This window comes from Ochotona princeps, chromosome 30 (genome assembly GCF_030435755.1).
Source record: "Ochotona princeps isolate mOchPri1 chromosome 30, mOchPri1.hap1, whole genome shotgun sequence".
Classification (NCBI taxonomy): domain Eukaryota; kingdom Metazoa; phylum Chordata; class Mammalia; order Lagomorpha; family Ochotonidae; genus Ochotona; species Ochotona princeps.
Window position 1 is genome coordinate 1300299 of NC_080861.1, and position 21850 is coordinate 1322148.

Sequence of the window (21850 nt, forward strand, 5' to 3'; positions counted from 1 at the left end):
GTCTCCCTCAACAACACCGGGGCCCTCTAGCCCTAAAGCTTCCTTTCGTCTTCTCTCTCCCCTCTGTCCACAGCGCTGCAGGGATCAGCGACGCCAAGTCCACCACAGCGGGGACTTCCGCGTGCCGTCCACTTTTCTCTTGTTTTCTCCCCGCCCAGCCGCCCCAGGAAACGACCGAGGCCACCTTCCCAACCCGGGAGCATCCAGGCAGGTTCCACGCTGACCGGAAGGCCCACGTTGCCCAGGAAACCGGGGCGGGGCGTGCGCCCTGACAGGCCGTGCGCACGCGCCGGGACTGCCCCTGCCTCTCGCGAGACTCGGCTCCCGGAAGTTCCACGTCAGTCTGTCGGCCGGTCGGCGGGGCGCTGGGTTTCTCCGGTCCTGGTTGTCGTCCGCGGGAGCGGAGCCCGGCCTCGGCCCGACGGAGCCATGGTGGGTGCAGGCCCCGCGTGGGCGGCGGGGCGGCTCCTGCGCGGGTGCCCAGGGCGGCGGGCGGGCGGCGGCTGCAGGGAGCGACGGCTGCTGTCCCGGTCCTCCCCGGTCCTCCCCGTCCTGCCCGGTCCTGCCCTGTCCTCCCCGGTCCTCCTCGTCCTCTCCGGTCCTCTTCTGTCCTCCCCGTCCTGCCCGGTCCTGCCCGGTCCTCCCCGGTCCTCCCCGTCCTGCCCGGTCCTGCCCGGTCCTCCCCGGTCCTCCTCGTCCTCTCCGGTCCTCTTCTGTCCTCCCCGTCCTGCCCGGTCCTGCCCGGTCCTCCCCGTCCTGCCCGGTCCTGCCCGGTCCTCCCCGTCCTGCCCGGTCCTCCCCGGTCCTCCCCGGCCCTCCCCGTCCTCTCCGGTCCTCCCCGGTCCTGCCCGGTCCTCCTCGTCCTCCCCGTCCTGCCCAGTCCTCCCCGTCCTCCCCGGCCCTCCCCGGTCCTGCCGTCTGCAGCGGCGGGCAGGTGCTGCAGGAAGAGTAAAGGCGGCGTTAAACCAGGCGCGGAGGGCTGGGCTTGCAGGCGGCTCCCTGCAGCCGTCCTCGTCCAGAGCTGTGCTGGGTCCCCGGTTCGGGCCTCGGGTGTGACTTAGACCTCCTGGCAGACAGTCCGTGGACGGTGCTGAAGGGAAAGGGCCCTTGCGTCTGTCTTTTGTTTCGCGGTCTTTGCATTTAAGAACGCCGTTTATGATAAAATATTGTGCTTTGTGCAAAACACAGCAGGTCCGTTTGCCCGTTCACCCTGCCACTTTTCTGCTACACTTTTGCTTCCTAATTCACAACAGCTGTGGGAGAAGTTTGTGGCGTGAGGACTGTAGGCCAGGCGCACCTGCTCAGCTCTGAATGGAATTAACACAGAGAGAAAGACACGCCAGAGGGAGGTTAAGTCAGTTTACTAAGATTTGAATCCAGTGTGGCTCTGTAGGCCTGGGACACAGAGCCAGGCACGTGTGCTGGGGGCCTGGAGGGCGAGGGTCAGCCGTGACCTTGCTCTAGTGAACACGGACCGTGACGGCGGGAAGAGGTGCACACGGCTGTGCCCTGGAGAGGACAGTGCAGCGGGGTGATGGGGCAGCAACGCTTGTGACTGAGGTTCAGGTAGAAGCCTCTTTTAGCCTTGGGGTGTGGTCGTGTGCCATGTGCCCGAAGCGGGCACCTGCCTGCTGTTGGCGGCAGAGCCGGCGCTCTGGCAGCAGCACTCACAGCACCCTGAGGCAGGAGCAGAGAGGAGAAACCAACCTTCTTAAGTCAGAATCTCAAGTGTTTTTGCAAAAATGTAAGATGTGGCTGCTTCACTTTTTGGCCTTTGTAAACGTGTGTTAGCATGGAATGGGTTTATTGTTGTTCATTGGAAATGAATTAATATGTAAATATTTTAAGGTCTTGATTTTTTTTTCACGTGGTAAATAATTGACAGATGCTCACAGAAATGAAAGCTGTTTTGGTGACCTCAAAAAATTTAGGGATGGGAAGAAATTCTGATACAAAAATGTTTGAAATTTCTGGTGTAAATGTAGATATGAACCGAATGTTGCCATTTTTGGTGAATTTTTGAAGCTGTCAGCAGTCGGCGTAGGCCCAGCTGACTGTCCCCTGACCCGCTCTGTCGCCGCGCGTCGTGGCTGACGGTTTGCACCTGTTCCGTCCAGCCTAGCAGCCTACTCTTTACAGTCTTGTTTCTCCGCAGCCTCTGCGACTTGACATCAAGAGGAAGCTCACTGCCAGGTCCGACCGAGTCAAGAGCGTGGACCTGCACCCCACGGAGCCATGGATGCTGGCGAGCCTGTACAACGGTAGCGTGTGTGTCTGGAATCACGAAACACAGGTGTGGACGCTTGAGGACCGTGAGGCGCTGCCTTGGGCTGTTCCTAAGGAAAGAGAGAAGTTCCTCCAGGGTCTGGTAGCTCCAAGCACGCTGCCTCTGCAGATGAATCAGCACCAAGTATTTTAAATAAAGAGCAAGTAGCTTTTGGAAGAAACTGCTCTGGGCATTTTATGTCGTATTTCAAGATAGTGTCAGGTTTTTGAAGTTGGGGAAGCAGGCTGGTCCAGGAGAGTGGCTCTGGGTCAAGTGTTTAATAGTTAACGTTGTGTCATGATAGGATTGGTTGGACTCTTAAGAATTGTAAATTTATTTTTTTCTTCAAATATTTCATGTAATAATGTGGAGATAATTTTTGATCAGCCATAGATTTTAGATGATTATAGATTGTGTCAGGAAATACTTTTGGTCAGCGTTTAACTGCACATGTGGAAGGATTGTTTCTTAGAAACTGCCTTGTTGCTTTTCTCAGTCTCTGAGCGTGTGACGCTCTTCAGACCAGTGTCTCCTATTTCCTGGTCTTCCTGCACTCTAGCGTTTTCTTTCGCAGTGCGAAGATGCGGTGCTGTGTTGCGCAGGTGGATGCTTGCATGCTGGTTATGTGCAAAGCTGAGCTCCTGATTAAATTCCCACGTGAGGAGTCAGAGAGCAGGAGAAAAGGGTCGGGAGTGAGCCGCGAACGCTGTCGGCCTCCTCGCTGACAGACGGCGGGGACAGCCCGCCGGGACAGCCCGCCGGGACAGCCCGCCGGCCCTGGGCTGCTGCTGCCACTCCTTCGCGTTTGGTTCTCTGCGGTGCCCCGTGCCGGTAACATTAACCCACATTTAGTGATTGTTCAGTCGTTGTTGGACTAGGAGCAGCTCCATCTATCACTAGTTCCAAATTTCTGTGTTCTGCAATTTTTTTTTTAAACACCTTTATTTGCTTTAAAAACATAAGACTTCTTGTACAATAAAGCATAAGCATGTTTCATCTACAAAGTCAGAATGTCTTCCTCATAGAACACGCAGGAAGAAAGGAAAAACACACACATGGCAAAGTAGTCACAGATTACCTCTAAAATAATTAAGGCTTTCGGCCAGAAAAATTAATCTTTTGAAAACAAAAGTATAACAATAACAAAAAGCCATATTTCACACCTGGTACTAACAGTAAACATTCATAGTACAAAATTATCTGTTAAAGTCAAATTCCTATATATTGAAAGTATTAATATCATCAAAATACCCATCGTACTGAAAGCAATTTACAAGCTTATTGCAATCTCAAAATACCAAAGACATTTTTTTTCTCATATCTAGAACTTTTTTTAACTATTTTTCGGATTGACATCATTTCATAACAGCCACATCAATCACAGCATGAATAACAACAGCAACAAGGTCAACAACAAATTGTAGCACCTTGATTAAGTAATGTGCCACTGAGTAGGCAGCACATGCTTAACTAAAAGGAAACACAGAAGTCTCTTAGGAACTATGTGGCCATCGCATACTCCGTGGGCACTTGATGAACTCCACTAGAGAAAAGAAATTATTTGGAAGCAAATAAACCGACATAAAAACATCAAAACATCTGAGACACAGCCAAAACAGCCAGTCTGCTGTGTTCTGCAATTTTAACACTCATTCTAAACTCGTTCGGGTTGATCCAGACACTACGCATGCTCATTGGCACTTTCTTGGGCGTGGGAAACATCCAGTTCTCCATGGAGATGCGCAAAGCTTTCTGTTTCAGCTTTCCGTATAGCTCGGAGCCCCGTTCCCTGCTTTGGGCTCATTTCCGCCTTCCGCCTCTCATGCTTGTGTGTTCTGCAGCCCAGGTGACTTCCCTCCCGTTCTCAGGACTTCACCAGGGTACACCTCTGCTTTCCCTAAGCTGCCCATCCATCCTGCCTCTCGGAGACCTTTCTGTGCCTTCCCCTTCATAGCTTGTCTCACTGGTCACAGTGTCACTCCTGTCCTGTAGGAGTGAGGCGCTGTGAGGACAGTCAGTGGTCTAGCCTTGCTTCCCAGCGGTGCCCTGGTGCCCAGGCGCTTCGGGCACAGCATCGGGCACGTGGCAGATCTGTCTTTGAAATGGTGATTGATACATCTTTGGGTCCACCTGCTTCCCGCCCCTCCCCCCACGCCAATTTTACCACTAACAAATTATTTGCGACCCATGTATGTTGTGAGCCAAAAAGGCTTTTTGAAGTCTGTTCAAATATACTTGAATTTCAAATAAGGAGACATTATATATTCTTGTAGGTGGTGGACACAGTGGGTTCAAAAGAGAACGCGTCATTGTAGGATTTGAAGCTACGCTATAGGCCTGTTAGCCAAGCTGGGGCTCTCTGTCTAAAATGAAGATACTGACTTTCTGTCACTTTTAAAACTATTACAAGAAGGTTTGGCCATTTTTTAATTGGAATGTTAAACTTTCATATTTTTGTCTGAGAATATTTTTAGATCAAAAGTGCTGTACCATTCTGTTTTAAGAGTGGATTTTTCAGTTGTTTCCTATGGCTCAGTGTGTGCATTGTTACATCTTAGACGCTGGTGAAGACGTTTGAAGTATGTGATCTTCCTGTCCGAGCTGCCAAGTTCATCGCAAGGAAGAACTGGGTCGTGACAGGGGCGGTGAGTCTGAGCTCGAGTTGGTCAGTGATCGTGGTGTTGGCTGCACACTGTGACTCCCGGCGTGTCTTGTGCAGTGTTGGCAAGTGTGGACGCTTCACCCCTGGAACCTGTAATACAGTTTTCCATGCGGTGTAACTAACCTGAGGGGTGACCGTTTTGTTTTATTTTATTTTTTATAAATATTTATTTTTATTACAAAGTCAGATATACAGAGAGGAGGAGAGACAGAGAGGAAGATCTTCCGTCCGATGATTCACTCCCCAAGTGAGCCGCAACGGGCCGGTACGCGCCGATCCGAAGCCGGGAACCTGGAGCCTCCTCCGGGTCTCCCACGCGGGTGCAGGGTCCCAATGCATTGGGCCGTCCTCGACTGCTTTCCCAGGCCACAAGCAGGGAGCTGGATGGGAAGTGGAGCCACCGGGATTAGAACCAGCGCCCATATGCAATCCCGGAGCTTTCAAGGCGAGGACTTTAGCCGCTAGGCCACGCCGCCGGGCCCGGGGTGACCGTTTTAAACTCCCCATCTGTAGGATGACATGCAGATCCGAGTGTTCAATTACAACACCCTGGAGAGAGCGCACATGTTCGAGGCGCATTCGGACTACATCCGCTGCATCGCGGTGCACCCGACGCAGCCCTTCATCCTGACGAGCAGTGGTAGGTCACCGCGCTGTGCTCACGGCAGCTCTTGGGCGAGTTTGGTGTTTACTATGTGTGCATTAAGGAAAGCTCAGTTACCTGCTCATGAGTGAGTTTTAGGCAGCTTGCTACAAACCCTAGTCTGTTTCATCTTCGTATTCCGACTAGTTAGTTTCTAGGTATTGGGTATGATGTTTTGGTTAACAGTTAAAACAAGTAGCACTTGAAGTGGTAACAGCTCGTTGAACTTTTTTGCGTTAAAACCTGAGGAGCGATGTTAAAGCAAATGCTTGCTCTCGGTCGTCTCTGCCCTCGTTGTCCTCAGCCCTGTGTTTTCTAAACTCACTGTCTTCAAATGTATCTCAGCTTTGTATTTGCTACAACTATTCAGTTTCTTTACTATTCTAAACAGTGTTGTTTGTTCTTAGGTTACATAAGAACTTTGAAAATTCTGTTCAGTTTTGATTATTTTTACCTATAAGTCACAGGAAATACTTCAGTTTTGCACCTTTACAAAGCATAGACCCTGTGTCTCGGTTCTCATGGGAAGGAGACGGGACCTGACGGGTGCTGCCCTTGTGCCTAGATGACATGCTCATCAAGCTCTGGGACTGGGACAAGAAGTGGGCCTGCTCGCAGGTGTTTGAAGGACACACACACTACGTCATGCAGATTGTCATCAACCCCAAGGACAACAATCAGTTTGCCAGCGCCTCCCTGGACAGAACGGTCAAGGTGAGCCTTGCTGCGGGTGCTGTTACACAGGCTCGCCACAGAGCTGCTCCTGCCACAGAGCTGCTCCTGCCACAGAGCTACTCCTGTCGTACAAGGTTCACTCCAAACCTCCTTTGTAAATCAAACTAGAACTGGCTTTGGTCTGGCAGGACACGTTCCGTTAGCATCTCAGTGATCCTAAGAATGTCTCTGTGGAAGCAGCGTGTGCACTGTTTTTGGGTTTTGTTTTGTTTTAGCCCTGGAAAACGCACAGTCAGGACAGCCCTGGCCTCTTTCCCAGCTGCTACCTTCCTCTCGCGTCAGTGTGTTGGTTGTTGATCTCTGCTGTTTGTATTTAAGTTTTGTCTCTGCATTTTCACTTCATTTCTTCCTAGAAGCTACCAGTTCATACAGCATAGGGTTCCATGTGCTGAGTTCCAAACCGAAGGGCCACATCCGGATGCCCGAGTGGGAGGCAGGCGTTCCAGGGCTAGTGTAGGCTCATGCTGTGGTCGGCCCCTCCGGCCGCGGTCACTCGCCGTCCTCTGCGGGTGGCGTTTTCAGGGAATACTGGTGTGATTCTGCCCCTGGGAGAAAGAGCAAGCTCAGGAAGGTGAAGGGAATGAGTCCTTGGCTTTTCTCTCCCTGGTGTTGCTGGAGCTGCCCCCCGAGCAGCCCGGCCTGCCCTGACCGGCGTCACTGGAGCTGCCCCCCGAGCAGCCCGACCTGCCCTGACCGGCGTCACTGGAACTGCCCCCTGAGCAGCCCGACCTGCCCTGACCGGCGTCACTGGAGCTGCCCCCCGAGCAGCCCGACCTGCCCTGACTGGCGTCGCTGGAGCTGCCCCCTGAGCAACCCGGCCTGCCCTGACCGGCAGATACTGCTACTCTGCAGGTGTGGCAGCTGGGGTCCTCATCGCCAAACTTCACGCTCGAGGGACACGAGAAAGGCGTCAACTGCATCGATTACTACAGTGGCGGCGACAAACCGTACCTCATTTCCGGTGCAGACGACCGCCTCGTGAAGCTCTGGGATTACCAGGTACGGTGCCTAACCCTGCTTGCCGTACAGCTGATGTGGGGTGCCTAACCCTGCTTGCCGTAAGGTGATACGGGGTGCCTAACCCTGCTTGCCGTACAGCTGATGTGGGGTGCCTAACCCTGCTTGCCGTAAGGTGATATGGGGTGCCTAACCCTGCTTGCCATAAGGTGATGTGTTTCTGAAGGAGAGAGAGAACGTACGTGGTGAATTCTGTTCAGACCTTAATGACTTAAGGTTTCTTAGTATCTTTACCTGGTTCTAGAAGCAAATTACGGGCCTGTTTTTATTTAATAATAGAAATCAGACACTTTAACACTTAAATATTGTGCATTCTCATGGAAGATTGCCTTTTAGATCAGATTTGTAGATCAATGAACAGTGTCCTGAAAACCAGAGAACAGCCATTTTGCTACACAAGATGTTTATAAACCTAGTTAGGAACTTTGGTTACTATGCTTTTTGTCTCCAATATTAAAATTTCTATTTCTGTGTTTCTCAGTTCCCATCACCTAACAAAGTAAAGCTTATAGAAAGCATTTGACTTTGAAACTTTTTCATATTTGTATTTAAATCCATAATAAAAATATTAAAAGCTAAAAAGCAGCATTGTTTAATCTACCGATGCTAATTATGAATATGAAGGACATTTTATTGTACTAAGACTTGGTTATAAAATATTCAGAGGAGGGGGTCTGGCACAGTAACCTGGCAACTGAAGTCCTCGCCTTGTACATGTGGGGATGCCATATGAGCAGTGGTTCTAATCCCGGCAGCCCCACTCCCATCCAGCTCCCTGCCTGTGGCCTGGGGAAGCAGTCAAGGATGGCCCAAAGCTTTGGGACCCTGCACCCGCGTGGGAGACCCAAAGAAGTTCCTGGCTCCTGGCTCCAGATCAGCTCAGCTCTAGCCATTGCGGCCGCTTGGGGAGTAAATAATTTCTGTATTAAATATTAACTTTTTATCACAATTATTTTTTAAAGGTTAATTTATCTTATTGAAAGGCAGAGTTAGATGTTGAGATAGAGAGAGGTCTTCCTTCTGCTAGTTCATTCCCAAATGGCTGCAACATCCAGGGCTAGGCTGCTCTGACGCCAGGAGCTGCTTCTGGGTCTCCCGCCTGGGGCAGGGCCGGTCCTTGGGCCGTCCTCTGCTGGTTTCCCAGGCTGTAGACAGGGAGTTGGGTGGGAAGTGGAGCAGCCAGGGCTTGAACTGGCGCCTGTGTGGCATCCCAGTGCTACGGGCAGTGGCCTTGCTGCTTACAGCACAGCACTGGTCCAGCCAGGATTGCTTACAAGGTATCCGTGCAGCCAAAGAACAGAGATGTATAACTTGTTCTTCACTAGTAAAACTTCTCTGTGTTTTGATTACAGAATAAAACGTGTGTGCAGACCCTGGAGGGGCACGCCCAGAACGTGTCCTGTGCCAGTTTCCATCCCGAGTTGCCCATCATCATTACCGGGTCAGAAGATGGTGAGACCCTAGTGTGATCGGCTCTGGTCATTTCTCAGTGGTGTTTAACGCAGCTGGGCTCTCTACATTATAGTTGGACATTTTGAAGGATTTTGATGTTTTTATTAGAATAAAAATACCAACCTGTAGACTTTAGCTATAGAACAATAACGAGACATTATCATTATTCTCAACACCGTCATCATTCTAATGGGTTTGGATTATTTTCCTTATGTAAGAGGACACCCAGATGTCCTAGAAACAGAAAGCCCAGTGTGTGTGTATGTAAAACAACACACAGACGCTGCATAGGATTACAGTGACGGAGTGGAAGCAAACCAGCTGGATGCCAAACACCTTGGCACCGAACAAGCCACCCACTTGGGGTACCCTAGTAATGTTTTGAAGATGTCTTAGTTTTGTAGAAGTTTTTTTTTACTTTTCACTTTGTCGGAAAGGGAGGTTGTGAAAGGCCTCCCATCTGCTGATTCACCCCGCCTGCCTGGAGCGGCTGGAGCTGCGATGGGCTGGCCAGGAGGCCGTCACGCCGTCGGGGCTTGGGCGTGTGAGGTGGGACCCAGGCACTCACCCACCTCATGTGGTGTTTATCAAGTGAATACTATGTTTTTTGTTAGAATCTTCACATGGTTATCTGGTGGGCACATTTTTGGAGTTTGCATTCCTGTTGGATACTCGTGTTGTGCTTTGTAGGAACAGTGCGTATCTGGCATTCAAGTACCTACCGGCTTGAGAGCACACTCAACTACGGAATGGAGCGGGTGTGGTGTGTGGCCAGTCTGAGGGGATCCAACAACGTCGCACTGGGCTATGATGAAGGCAGCATCATTGTTAAGGTATTTGTGCTGTTTTTCTAAATGGGTGAACTAGACAAAACAGGTTTTCTGTGCACCTTAATGGTGTTATCTTCAGGTCACTACCAACTGCATTAAACTGACACTTAATTAAACACGAGGGCTGAGCAGTGGACGTTTGAAGTCGCAGGGAAAGAGCCTGCTTGTGTAGTGGGTTCATTGGATTTCCTTTCCATTGCTAAGAGCCATTTGTCATTCTTCAGCTTGGTCGAGAGGAACCTGCCATGTCCATGGACGCCAATGGAAAGATAATTTGGGCCAAGCATTCAGAAGTCCAGCAGGCAAACCTGAAAGCCATGGGAGATGCTGAGATTAAAGATGGAGAGAGACTGCCACTGGCAGTGAAGGATATGGGCAGCTGTGAGATATACCCTCAGACCATCCAGCACAACCCTAACGGGCGGTAAGGCTGTGGGCAGCTGTGAGATATACCCTCAGACCGTCCAGCACAACCCTAATGGGCGGTAAGGCTGTGGGCAGCTGTGAGATATACCCTCAGACCGTCCAGCACAACCCTAACGGGCGGTAAGGCTGTGGGCAGCTGTGAGATATACCCTCAGACCGTCCAGCACAACCCTAACGGGCGGTAAGGCTGTGGGCAGCTGTGAGATATACCCTCAGACCGTCCAGCACAACCCTAACGGGCGGTAAGGCTGTGGGCAGCTGTGAGATATACCCTCAGACCGTCCAGCACAACCCTAACGGGCGGTAAGGCGTTGCTGTGGCCTGTCCTCAGGCTGCTGTGTGGGAGAGCCTGCAGGGTGTGTACACAGCCTGTGTGTGAGAGCCCACCGTGTGTGTACCCAGTCTGTGTGTGTGTGTACACGGCCTGTCGTGCCCTGCCCTGCGCAGGGCATCTCTGCCCAGCCTTCGCTGTGCCTTGGCGTTGGCTTCAGCTCTGAGCAAGCTGCCGCAGGCCTGCCACTTGATCATGTCAGCATGCAGAGATTCACCTTCCTGACCTTGTTCAGTACCAGACAGATCTTAAGAGTTAAGTAGTCCCGTTGCTCCTTCTGTTTCTGGCCAAGCAGGGTTATCCCGGGGCGCAGGGATGGCCCCACATAGGCACATCAATAATGTATCACATCAACAGAATGAAAGGCAAGAACCACGCGTCGTCTTAGTAGGTACAGACGAGTCGCTGGTAGAATACAGCACTGTGGGCCTTGCTCCCCGTGCGGTAGTTTGCGTCGTGGAGGCAAGGATCCTGGCTGACCCTCAGGCTCGGTCTGTGCTTGCCGGCCCGCTGTGCTTTTTCCTTAACATCTGAAAGATTCTTTGCTGTAAGCTTTGCATCTTGTCAATACAGTGTCCTAAATTCTGATTTTAAAAGTTGTTTTATGTATTCGCAAAAATTTATGCTATTCATTATTATTTAAATATTTTTATTGTAAAGTCAGATATACAGAGAGGAGGAAAGACAGAGAGGAAGATCTTCCGTCCGATGATTCACTCCCCAAGTGAGCGCAATGGCTGGTGCTACGCCGATCCGAAGCCGGGAACCAGGAACCTCCTCCGGGTCTCCCACGCGGGTGCAGTGTCCCAATGCATTGGGCCGTCCTCGACTGCTTTCCCAGGCCACAAGCAGGGAGCTGGATAGGAAGTGGGGCCGCCAGGATTAGAACCGGCGCCCATATGGGATCCTGGCGTGTGCAATGTGAAGACTTTAACCACTACACTAATGCACCGAGCCCACAGTTTATTATTTAAATTAAAATGCTTTGAAAAATTTAACAAGTCATTAAAAACTGGATTGGTATGTTTTTCTTCCTTTGGAGAGAGTCGTAGGGTGAGGCGGTGCCTGGCCAGTGCCTGTGGGCCAGTCCCGGGGCCTGGTGCCTAGCTGGCCCTGCCTGGGACCTCCCCTGCTTGGCCAGCCCTCCTGCCTCCGTCCCCGCCCTCCTCGGGTGGAGGTGCCCGGTACCGTGCAGTTTCCAGCATTGTTTGCCTTAGAAATTACTGATGGAATATTTTTATCTAACTTTGTATTCAAAGCAGTGTACAACTTTCAGAGGTAAGATTCTAATTGCTGAAGAGTATTTGCCACTCCCGGTTGTCTTGGCACAGACGGGTTATCGTCTCTGTCTCTGTCCTCGCCCTGGTTTCTGTGATGCAGCTTTGTCGTGGTGTGCGGCGACGGGGAGTACATCATCTACACAGCCATGGCCTTGAGGAACAAGAGCTTCGGGTCTGCCCAGGAGTTTGCCTGGGCCCACGACTCTTCCGAGTGAGTTCTGCCTGCCCGGCTTGCCACAGGCTGCCACGGGCTGACGGACCAGAGGGGTGGGAGGCCGCGGTGCACTGTGCTGCTCCAGCTGGAGAACAGCGTGCCGGAAGTCCGAGACGGCCGCGTGGTGTCCGCTGTCTTGGCCCGCTCGTTATTCCCCGAGGCTGATCTGATAATCCCACCAGCTGGGGAACAGCACCCATGTCCCTGATGGGAGCCACGAGGACCCGGTGCCTGGGCCTTGTAAGAGCACACCCTTGGCGGGCCCTCCTGGTCCTGGGGTGTCCCAAGGTGCTGCCGCTGCTAGGGAGAGATGCTGTGGTTTGATGAGCTAAGAGCTGCACTGAATTTTTTTTTTTAACTTGTATTTATTATTTGAAAGTTACAGAGAAGTGGAGGGAGAGATGGAAATCCTTCATTTCCCAGATGACCACAGCAGTTAGGACTAGGGGAGGCCAAAGCCACGAGCTCCATCCGGGTCTTCCGGGCAGCAGGGCGCTAATGGAACAGCCACAGCGCGAACTGATGCCCACAGCACATGCCAATTGTGCAGGCAGCTCTACCGCCACACCCCATTCAGTCTTTGGAAAACTGGTTTTCTATGACATTTAACAAATTTTTGTGTGAATTCAGTATGTTCATAAAACATTCTCGTTAAACTCAGGAATAAATCATTTAACTCTGGTTTTACTAGATAGTCACGGACTCAGCTGGGCCGCACTCCTGTTTGTTACATGGGTTTACGTCAGTGCCTTCAGACACAGAGCTGACTGGCATCTTGGCTGTGCCCTGAGTCTTGTTGTTCCCATAGTTTGTGCTGCCTCCTTCCACAGACGGCGGGGGAGGCGAGCCTCTAACACGTGTCAGACACTCCTAACACCGTTTCCTGGAGGTAGGGTTCATACATCCCGAGTACCCTGCATACACGGCTATGTCTACCACAAGCACCTTGAAGCAGAGTCGTCCCTAGGCCGGCCTCGCCTCCCCAAGCCCACCTTCCCTCTGCTGGTAGCTCGCTGGCGTCACCCTGTCCCGAGCAGCGCACGCTCAGAGCTGTCAGTTATCGCGACAGCCAGGCCGCCTTCCCGGACGGAGGCCTGAGCGTGGCTGTGGACGTTCGTCAGGTTCTTTTCCTTTCTGCGTGACCTTTATTGGGGTATAATTTGTGTAAGACACGGTGTACCATTTTCAGGGTACATTTCACTCGGCTCTTAAAAAAATACAAGATCCAGTCTCTACTCATTTTATGTTTGTATAATGAATTATTCAAAAATATCTCTAACATTACTGGAATTATATTTTAGTATAATATGCTATATTTGGCTTCTCTTTTTCCTCCCAGATATGCAATAAGAGAGAGCAACAGTGTGGTAAAGATATTTAAGAACTTTAAGGAAAAAAAGTCATTTAAGCCTGACTTTGGAGCTGAGAGTAAGCGATGAACATGACGCGCTGGGGGCGGTCGGGGGCGGTCGGGGGCGGTCGGGGGCGGCTCAGACACCTGCGCTGAGGCCCTGGTGTCGTGGCAGACATCTACGGAGGCTTCCTGCTGGGCGTCAGATCCGTCAACGGCTTGGCCTTCTATGACTGGGACAACACGGAGCTCATACGCAGGATTGAAATCCAGCCCAAACACGTGAGCTTTGCCTCTGCTGCTTTTGGACAAGGGGTGGGTTCTTGCGATCGGGGCGTGGCCCGTGTCCCTGCTCCGGAAGCCGGGACGTGGGGTTTGGAGGAGGCGGCAGACAGCGGATGTCGTCACATCCCACATGCTGCTCCTCATTCGGCATGTCTTGACACAGTGGGACGCGTGTTCTGAGGTGCATCCACGCATGAGCCACTGATGCCCACTGAACCTCTGCCAACACAGTACTCCGCCATTCCACACCTGCTGCCCGACAGCTGGCACCTCAGCACGCGCTCTGTGCCACCCCCGCCCGCCCGGTCGGCTTCTGCCTTGTGCAGCATGGAGGCTCAACAGAGGCGAACGGAGTTCCTGGTCACACAGGAACACAGCCTTACCTGCTTTATAATGGCCCGTTCACGTGCACATATGTACAGTTATAGACTTATGCACTAAGCTGTTCTTAAGTTAAACTAGTTCTAGATGGTTCTACATATACTAGCTATATACTTAAAACTAGTTCCTAGTGACACTTAATCTTACACTGTGTGTAATGTGCCATTCCCACAGATGTGTTTCTGTATCCTTATGCACACCACACATCCCTATACGCGCGCACACACACACACACACTTGGGACCCTAGATGTACACCACACATCCCTATACGCACACACACACACGTGCACACTTGGGACCCATGGGTACACAGTACATCTGTGCTATTACACTTCCACTGGGTGATGAGGGGGCTGCTGAGGGGCTGTTAGGTAAGGAAGGGGCAGCAGGAACAGGAGCTGCCCCTTGAGCTTGCACCTGCTGCTTGTTGAGCACTCCTTCCTGTCTCCCCTGGGTCTTCACATTGCCACCTTGTGCACCCGCCCAGATCTGGGTATAAAAACACTGCGAATTATTAAGCACATGCAGTCACATCCTCCGTGTGCCTCGTTGCAGATCTTCTGGTCAGACTCGGGGGAGCTGGTGTGCATTGCCACCGAGGAGTCATTTTTCATCCTCAAGTACCTGTCAGAGAAGGTGCTGGCTGCGCAGGACACGCACGAAGGCGTCACGGAGGACGGCATCGAAGACGCCTTCGAGGTAAGGCAGCGCCCGCCCCGCACACCCCATGCCCGCATGCCCGCATGCCCACCCAGGGCAGCTCATGCCCACCCTGGGCAGCGCATACCTGCAGCGCTCCCCTGTGAAGCATCATTGGAGACGTTTACCGTTTAGGAGGTTTTGGTAACATGGGAAAATGAAAATCGTGCTTTGAAAATGAGTCTGAAAGCAAACATTTTTAAAAGAATTTTGTGCTTTTAGGAAATTTGTAGTTTTGCTTTTCTTCTGTAAGGAAATTTATCATTGTCTTGGTGCTGTAACTGTTCAGCAAGAATCACTCCCATGCACTCCCCGATGGGGACCCTGAATCCTCCGCGGTGGAGAGCCGTTCCTGGTCACTGTGCTGAGCGTGCCTGTTGGCTGCGTCAGAGGCTCTGCATTAATCCTGCGTTAGTCACGGCCTTGACCGTCAGTGAAATGCTACATTCCAGATACTCAGCTAGGCAGTGGTACACTGTAATAGATTTACTGTTCAGGTACTCCCTGGTGGCATTTCTGTCATCAGCTTATTTAGGTTCAGATCGGAGCACACATTTGCCATAGCTCTCTGCAAACGTCTGCTGGGGCTCCTGCGTGTGGGTCCAGCTGTACAGCTGACCAGCTGCCGTCTGACACGGGCTCTGGAGGCAGCGGCGTTTCTACAGGAGCTGCCCCTTCCCTTTAGGAGATCGCATGGAGTTCCCTGTTCCCAGGTCCGCCTGAGCTGGGCTGGCCACTGCAAGCACTCGTGAAGGAAACAAAGCGAGATCTCTGTACTCCTGCCTCAAAAATGGTTTTAATGAGTTTGTTACACACTGCTTGTACTGGATGACACTGCTTAAAGGAGAGGCACTAGATGAATGTGGCTTACCACCCAAGAGGCTGCAGAGAGCCAGGGTGGGCTGGGCTGAAGCCAGGAGCCAGAGCCCCGACCAGGCTCCAGCACATGGGCTGTCTACGCTGCTCTGCAGGTGCCTCAGCAGGGAGCTGGATGGGAAGTAGAGCAGGAGGAACTTGGGCTGCTCAGAGGGGATGCTGGAGTTGCAGGCAGCAGCCTAACCTGGTATGCCACGACACCAGCCCCAGGAACTTGCTGGTAAATGCAGAGGATAAGAATTCCAGGAAAGAGTTTTTCCGTTGAAACAGCGCCTGACCTTGCACCCGTGTCGTGCCGTGTCGCGCAGAGCTCGTGTGACGGACTCCTCACGCCGGGTGAGCTGACGGTGGTTCTTACTGTCTTGCTGTAGGTGCTTGGCGAGATTCAGGAGATCGTGAAAACGGGGCTGTGGGTGGGCGACTGCTTCATCTACACAAGCTCTGTGAACAGACTGAACTACTACGTCGGAGGAGAAATAGTCACCATTGCCCATCTGGACAGGTAAGGTTATTCCGCTCTTCCGTTAAGCAGCTGTAGAAGTGTGCTTTCTAAATGGAGTCTGCTTGTAGCCGTGGACACGGAGTTTTCAGTTCTGTTTCAGAAGGTTGTTTTTTATTCTTCCAAACTGCTTCAATCAAATGGAAGGGTTTTGAGCAGTGGGCTGTGTGTGTGTGTGTGTGTGTGTGTGTGTGTGCGCGCTTGCCTGTGTAATTGCAGGTTTGAACTGCTCATTTCGTTTGTGGCTCTTACAGGACCATGTACCTCCTGGGCTATATCCCTAAGGATAACAGGCTTTACCTGGGGGACAAAGAACTCAACATCGTCAGCTACTCTCTGCTGGTGTCCGTGCTCGAGTACCAGACGGCCGTCATGCGGCGGGACTTCAGCATGGCCGACAAGGTCCTGCCCACCATCCCCAAGGAACAAAGGACAAGAGTGGCACACTTTTTGGAAAAGCAAGTAAGAAATTTCTTTTGTTTGATCAGTAATTTGAAAGAATGTTATTTCTTCATTACGCTGATGGCCTGTGTTGGAATTCAAGCATGCGGCTCACTTTCCCCGAGTGTGTGTCGTGCACACCCCTTGAAATGTGACACTTCATCAGTCCTCCACATACTCTGTAACGTGCCTTGCTGTTTTCATTTGTTTTAGTCAGCTACAGAGGCGCACAGGCGAAGTGCTGTCCCCTCCCGTCCTGCACCCCGAGTCCCCAGCCGTTGGGCAGTGTGTCTCGGCTCTCGGTACAGCACTGAGTTACTTCCTCACTTCTAGCCTTCGCCTTCCCGGTGACTGCTGCTGGGCCTCGTCCCATCCCCTCACCACACTCCCACCTACCACAGACCCGTCCCGTGCCGAGCCAGGGCTCCAGGGGGGCTGCCTTGGTACCCGACTTCGATGTGGTCAGGTCTAGCTGAGCCTGGCATTCTGCTTGGTCTGCACTGTACCGAGGGTTGTGACTGCACTGCGTGCCCCCCACCATCGGGCTGGGGCTTGCTCTGCCTGCAGTGGACCCCGTGTCCTGTAATCTCACTTCTTTCCTGGTGTCCTCATTGGGGGCAGCATGTCCAGCAGTTTCTTGAGAAAAGTTGTTAGTGGGAGGTAAACTTTTGGTGACTTTGTTGGAATTACTCTTTTGTTGCTCTGTGACATATTTGGCCAATTAACCAGCTGGAGAACTCACGGTTGCAGATCCTTTTGGCTCCTTTTTGGAGGCGTTATTCCCTTGCCTTTTGATCTTTTAGGTGTTGGCCTAAAACATTTTCGTTCCTGAATCTTGGTTTGTGACCTGTTCCTTTTTTCCTGGGTATGTTGGTGCATCTTACTGTATGATGCTGCTGGCCCAGCAGGCATTAGCCGACTCCTTGAGTGGAAGCTTGCGTCCCTCCTTTCGGAGATGCTGAGGAATCATTTTATGGGGCTCCCCGTCTCCTGTGGTGGAGACATGCCCTGAGACGCCTGCCCCTCGGGGCCTGGGGTCAGCTCTCCACGCTGAGCCTGGCTCCCTGCTGACGCGCAGCCTGGGCGCCAGAGGTGACGGTTCAGACGCCCACGCCCCTGGGTCCACTGAGGGACCAAGACTGCGGGGTCAGCGCTGCAGCTCGGCAGCCGCGGGCACTCTGGGAGACTGTCTCTTACTACCTCCTTCCCTCTCAAATAAAAATAAGAAAAAAATCTTTTAAAAGAAAAAACCAGTTGGCCTTACCCAAGTGAGTATAGGCTCTTTTTTCCTTTTAAGGTAATGATTTAGATTTATTCATTTTCATTGCAAAGGCAGATTAACAGAGAGGAAGAGACAGAAACATCTTCCATCCTCTAGTTCACTCCCCAAGTGGCTGCGATGACCGGAGCTAAGCCAGGAGCCAGGAGCCTCTTCCGGGTCTCCCATGTGGGTGCAGGGTCCCAAAGCCTTGGGACGTCCTCAACTGCTTTCCCAGGCAACAAGCAGGGAGCTGGATGGGAAGCGGGGCTGCCAGGATCAGAACCAGTGCCCATATGGGATCCCGGCACGTGCAAAGTGAGGATTTAGCCACTGTGCCACTGCACTGGCCAGAATAGGCTCTCACCTAACTTAATTACTGCATGGCTTTTCCGTCTTCATTCGCAGGGATTCCGTTATCTTAATGTCGGGCATGCGTAGCCGCCATGTGCGCATGCTGCGCGTTTTCATGCATAATTGCTTCTGTTTGTTGCAGGGTTTCAAGCAGCAAGCTCTCACAGTATCTACAGACCCTGAACATTGTTTTGAACTTGCTCTCCAACTTGGAGAGTTAAAAATTGCATACCAGTTGGCAGTAGAAGCAGAGGTCTGTACTAATTTTCTTTTTCATATCTGATTGGGAAAATGAGTAGATAGTTCTGTGTGCGTATGTTTTGTTACTGAACTTTTATCAAATGCGAATTTTTGGTGAGGTGATCTCATCTTTGAAAATGTATTATGTTAACCTCCACATAAGTTAAGCTGGTTATATTGGAGATAATCTTAGAACTCTAAGAAAAATCACTATTATATAGATGAATTTTGCAATAGTAGAAAAAGACAGAAGATAGTAACCAAACTCTGAAAATACGAATTTGCCAACAACCCAGTGTAGTGAGAGCGTGTCGGTGAGAAGGGGCCTGGGAGTGGTGAGGCCTCACTGCGGGTTAGATCTGCCCTTACGGGACAGGAACGTGGGTGGGCAGGCTCCACGCCGTCACCCAAAGGTCACTCACATGAAGTGACTTGGGAGAAGCTGCAAATAACAGAAAATGTTAAATAAAAGTACAGGTAACAATTTTCTGGTTTTTCTCAAAGAAGTAATATTGTCACTCCTTAAAATAACCGCAATAGAATTCCCTTAAGACTCAATTAGATGGTTATGTTACAGTATAAGATAAAATATAATAGGGTTATAATTCACGCATCACTCAAACTGAATTGAATTTAAATTGTGTAGACACGAGTAATTTTATTTTGTCACAATCTGTACCGTTCCTACTTGGAAAGAAACAATGTAACTAGCACAATTCATCTATGTAACTGTGCCCCCTGTCAACACAGCACTAATACTACAGCGTTGACGTTGGAAATTGAAATGCTTGTTCCCAGAGATTCTAACTCAGGACTTCTGTCTTACAGTCAGAACAGAAGTGGAAGCAGCTGGCCGAGCTTGCCATTAGTAAGTGTCAGTTTGGCCTGGCCCAGGAATGCCTGCACCACGCCCAGGACTACGGGGGTCTGCTGCTTCTGGCCACGGCCTCGGGGAATGCCAGCATGGTGAACAAGCTGGCCGAGGGCGCAGAAAGAGATGGCAAAAACAACGTGGCGTTCATGAGCTACTTTCTGCAGGGCAAGTAAGTGTTAACGCAAGGCCTGAGGCTGCTGGTAAGCTCTGGCTAGTACCAGCTGTCTGCGTGGGCTCGGCGTGGCGCTTGGAGGGGACTGATGGGAGGCTGTGTGGTGGACAGCAGGGGCAGCAGGTGCTGCGAGGTGCTGGTGCTCGTCTCTAGGTCCCCTGGGCACACATGTCCTGGAGAAGCTCGCTCAGCGGCCCTGCCGGCCGACGGCCAGGCCATTTTGTTTTGTGACCGGAGGAAGCTATGATGCTGCTCCAGTCGGTGCCTGAACGGCAGGTGGATTTTTTACCCAAACTGAGTAATTCTGATTAACAATGAGTAATTGAGGATAAGGGTACCAGTTTTTGATTTGAGCCCAACTATAATAAATTTTATGCAAAATAATTGATTTGGACAAGTTCCTGTGTTATGAAATAAAAACAGAAATGTTCAGTAACCTTACTTAGGACATTTTTATCAATTCCAGGATAAAAGCTCTGACTATATAGCTCAATGTGAATGTACTTACATACTCACATACATGTAGACATAGGTCCATAACCCAAACATACTTCCTGGCAAAGCCAGGTTTGAGCTCTAACACTGCATTTTCAGTTGTTTTTCTGCCTCAGCATGTGTTGCTGTAGAGGTACGAATGCCTGTGGCTTTGGTACAGAGGACGTTAGGAGTTCAAGGAACAATGGGTTCTTGTCTGCCGGGGCCCAGGCGGCGTGGAAGGCGCTGCCTCTGCAGCCAGGTCTGTTCCCGTGGAGCCCGAGGCCTAGAGCCCTCTGCAGGGGTTCTCGACGGAGAAACTCGGCGGACGGTGACGGCAGAGCTGCTGCTGCGCGGGTCCGACCTGGCCGCCTGGGTGACCGCCGCTCCTCCACCCGTAGGCTGGACGCTTGCCTGGAACTCCTCATCAGAACCGGACGGCTGCCAGAAGCGGCCTTCTTGGCCCGCACCTACCTGCCCAGCCAAGTGTCGAGGTAGGCTTTTACTTCCAGATGTTTCACATAATGAAGGAGAGCGTGCTTAGGCTGAGTGGTTCCCTGGATCTGCTCTAGGGTGGTCAAGCTCTGGAGAGAGAATCTCTCCAAAGTGAATCAGAAAGCAGCAGAATCCCTCGCTGACCCAACAGAGTATGAGAATCTTTTCCCTGGCCTGAAGGAAGCCTTTGTTGTTGAAGAATGGGTGAAGGAGACACACGCTGACCTGTGGCCAGCCAAGCAGTACCCGCTTGTCACAGTAAGTGGGCCGCGTGCCCAGCTGCCCTTGCCGTGACCAGGAGGGAAGTAGCTCCACAGTTCCCATCGTCAGCGGCATACCAGAAAAAGCCAATCTGTGGGACCTAGGCCAAGTTCACAGATAAATTATTATTTGTATTTTCTGACAGCCAAATGAAGAGAGAAATGTCACGGAGGAGGCCAAAGGCTTCCGACCCTCAAGGCCTGCAGCTCCCCAGGTCAGTGGCCCGCAGCTCCCCAGGTCAGTGGCCCGCAGCTCCCCAGGGCAGTGGGCCCGCAGCTCCCCAGGGCAGTGGGCCCGCAGCTCCCCAGGGCAGTGGGCCCGCAGCTCCCCAGGGCAGTAGCCCGCAGCTCCCCAGGGCAGTAGCCCGCAGCTCCCCAGGGCAGTAGCCCGCAGCTCCCCAGGTCAGTAGCCCGCAGCTCCCCAGGTCAGTGGGCCCGCAGCTCCCCAGGTCAGTGGCCCGCAGCTCCCCAGGTCAGTGGCCCGCAGCTCGGGAGGCCTGGGCCGGCACTGGCGGAGCCTCAGCCTGCCCATCTCACGTGTCTCTGCTTGGGCTTTCAGGAACCCGATGGGAAACCAGCTTCTCCTCCTCCAGTTATCACAGCCAACAAGGAGGAAAAGGTAGGGTGGCTGACCCCCGACTTCCCTTCCCCTGCCGCTCCCTCTGAGGGTCTGCAGTGTGGCACGCTGCACAGCGGTCTTTTGGACTAAAGGACACTTTGGTTGTAAATCACAGACCCTTACAACAGAGCACTCACTTCTTCTCTGTCCTGTTTCAGAGTGTACTCGAACTAGAGGTGGATCTGGATAACCTGGACTTGGAGGATATTGACACAACGGACATCAACCTGGACGAAGAGATGCTGGATGAGTGAACCGGATGGCCCCGGGGCCTCGCTGCGCGGTTACGGCAGTGCCTCGGCACTGGCGGCCGCCTAGGACGGGCCCTGCATTGCTGTGTGCAGCATTTAGATCGCCGCTTTCCTTGTTAAGTAAATTTTCATACTGTCATTGGACCACAGCTCATAAAACCTTTTGGATTAATGAAGATGCTTCAGTCTCTTTATGAATTATGAAAACAGGCCTCTCATTTGACAGGGCTGAGGACAAACTATGTATCGTCCAGTATCATCATGACCTAGAAGTAACCTCTCCGACTCGGGCAGCCAGGCTCCCTGCAGGCCAACGTGCCTACACGTGTCACCCGTGGGCTGCTTAAGTTAGACCCTGGTAACCAGCCTAGCAAATGAGTAGCATAACACAGTTCACTTGACATTTTATAGAAGACTACAAATAGGCCTTATTTGACATTTTAAGCATTTAGTCCAATATTAA

At 51.7% G+C, this 21850-nt stretch overlaps 1 protein-coding gene across 1 annotated transcript; it reads left to right on the plus strand.

Moving 5' to 3' along the window:
- The first annotated feature begins 307 nt into the window (after positions 1-307).
- COPB2 (COPI coat complex subunit beta 2) lies at positions 308-21390 on the plus strand. The gene is made up of 22 exons (XM_058657045.1): positions 308-432; positions 2156-2293; positions 4825-4911; positions 5442-5568; positions 6137-6285; positions 7159-7305; positions 8676-8775; positions 9466-9608; positions 9830-10029; positions 11743-11853; positions 13196-13284; positions 13383-13489; positions 14431-14574; positions 15822-15952; positions 16204-16411; positions 18145-18255; positions 19071-19285; positions 20164-20256; positions 20335-20515; positions 20664-20732; positions 21077-21136; positions 21295-21390. Exons 1-22 carry the CDS (start codon positions 430-432, stop codon positions 21388-21390), a joined length of 2709 nt encoding a protein of 902 aa, XP_058513028.1. The 5' UTR covers positions 308-429.
- Positions 21391-21850: the final 460 nt, after the last annotated feature.

Excerpts from the sequence above, each read along its gene's own strand:
- COPB2 (XM_058657045.1), top strand. Across the intron at positions 9,609-9,829 it reads AAGGCAGCATCATTGTTAAG|CTTGGTCGAGAGGAACCTGC; the intron begins GTATTTGTGCTG and ends GTCATTCTTCAG. Across the intron at positions 21,137-21,294 it reads CAGCCAACAAGGAGGAAAAG|AGTGTACTCGAACTAGAGGT; the intron begins GTAGGGTGGCTG and ends GTCCTGTTTCAG.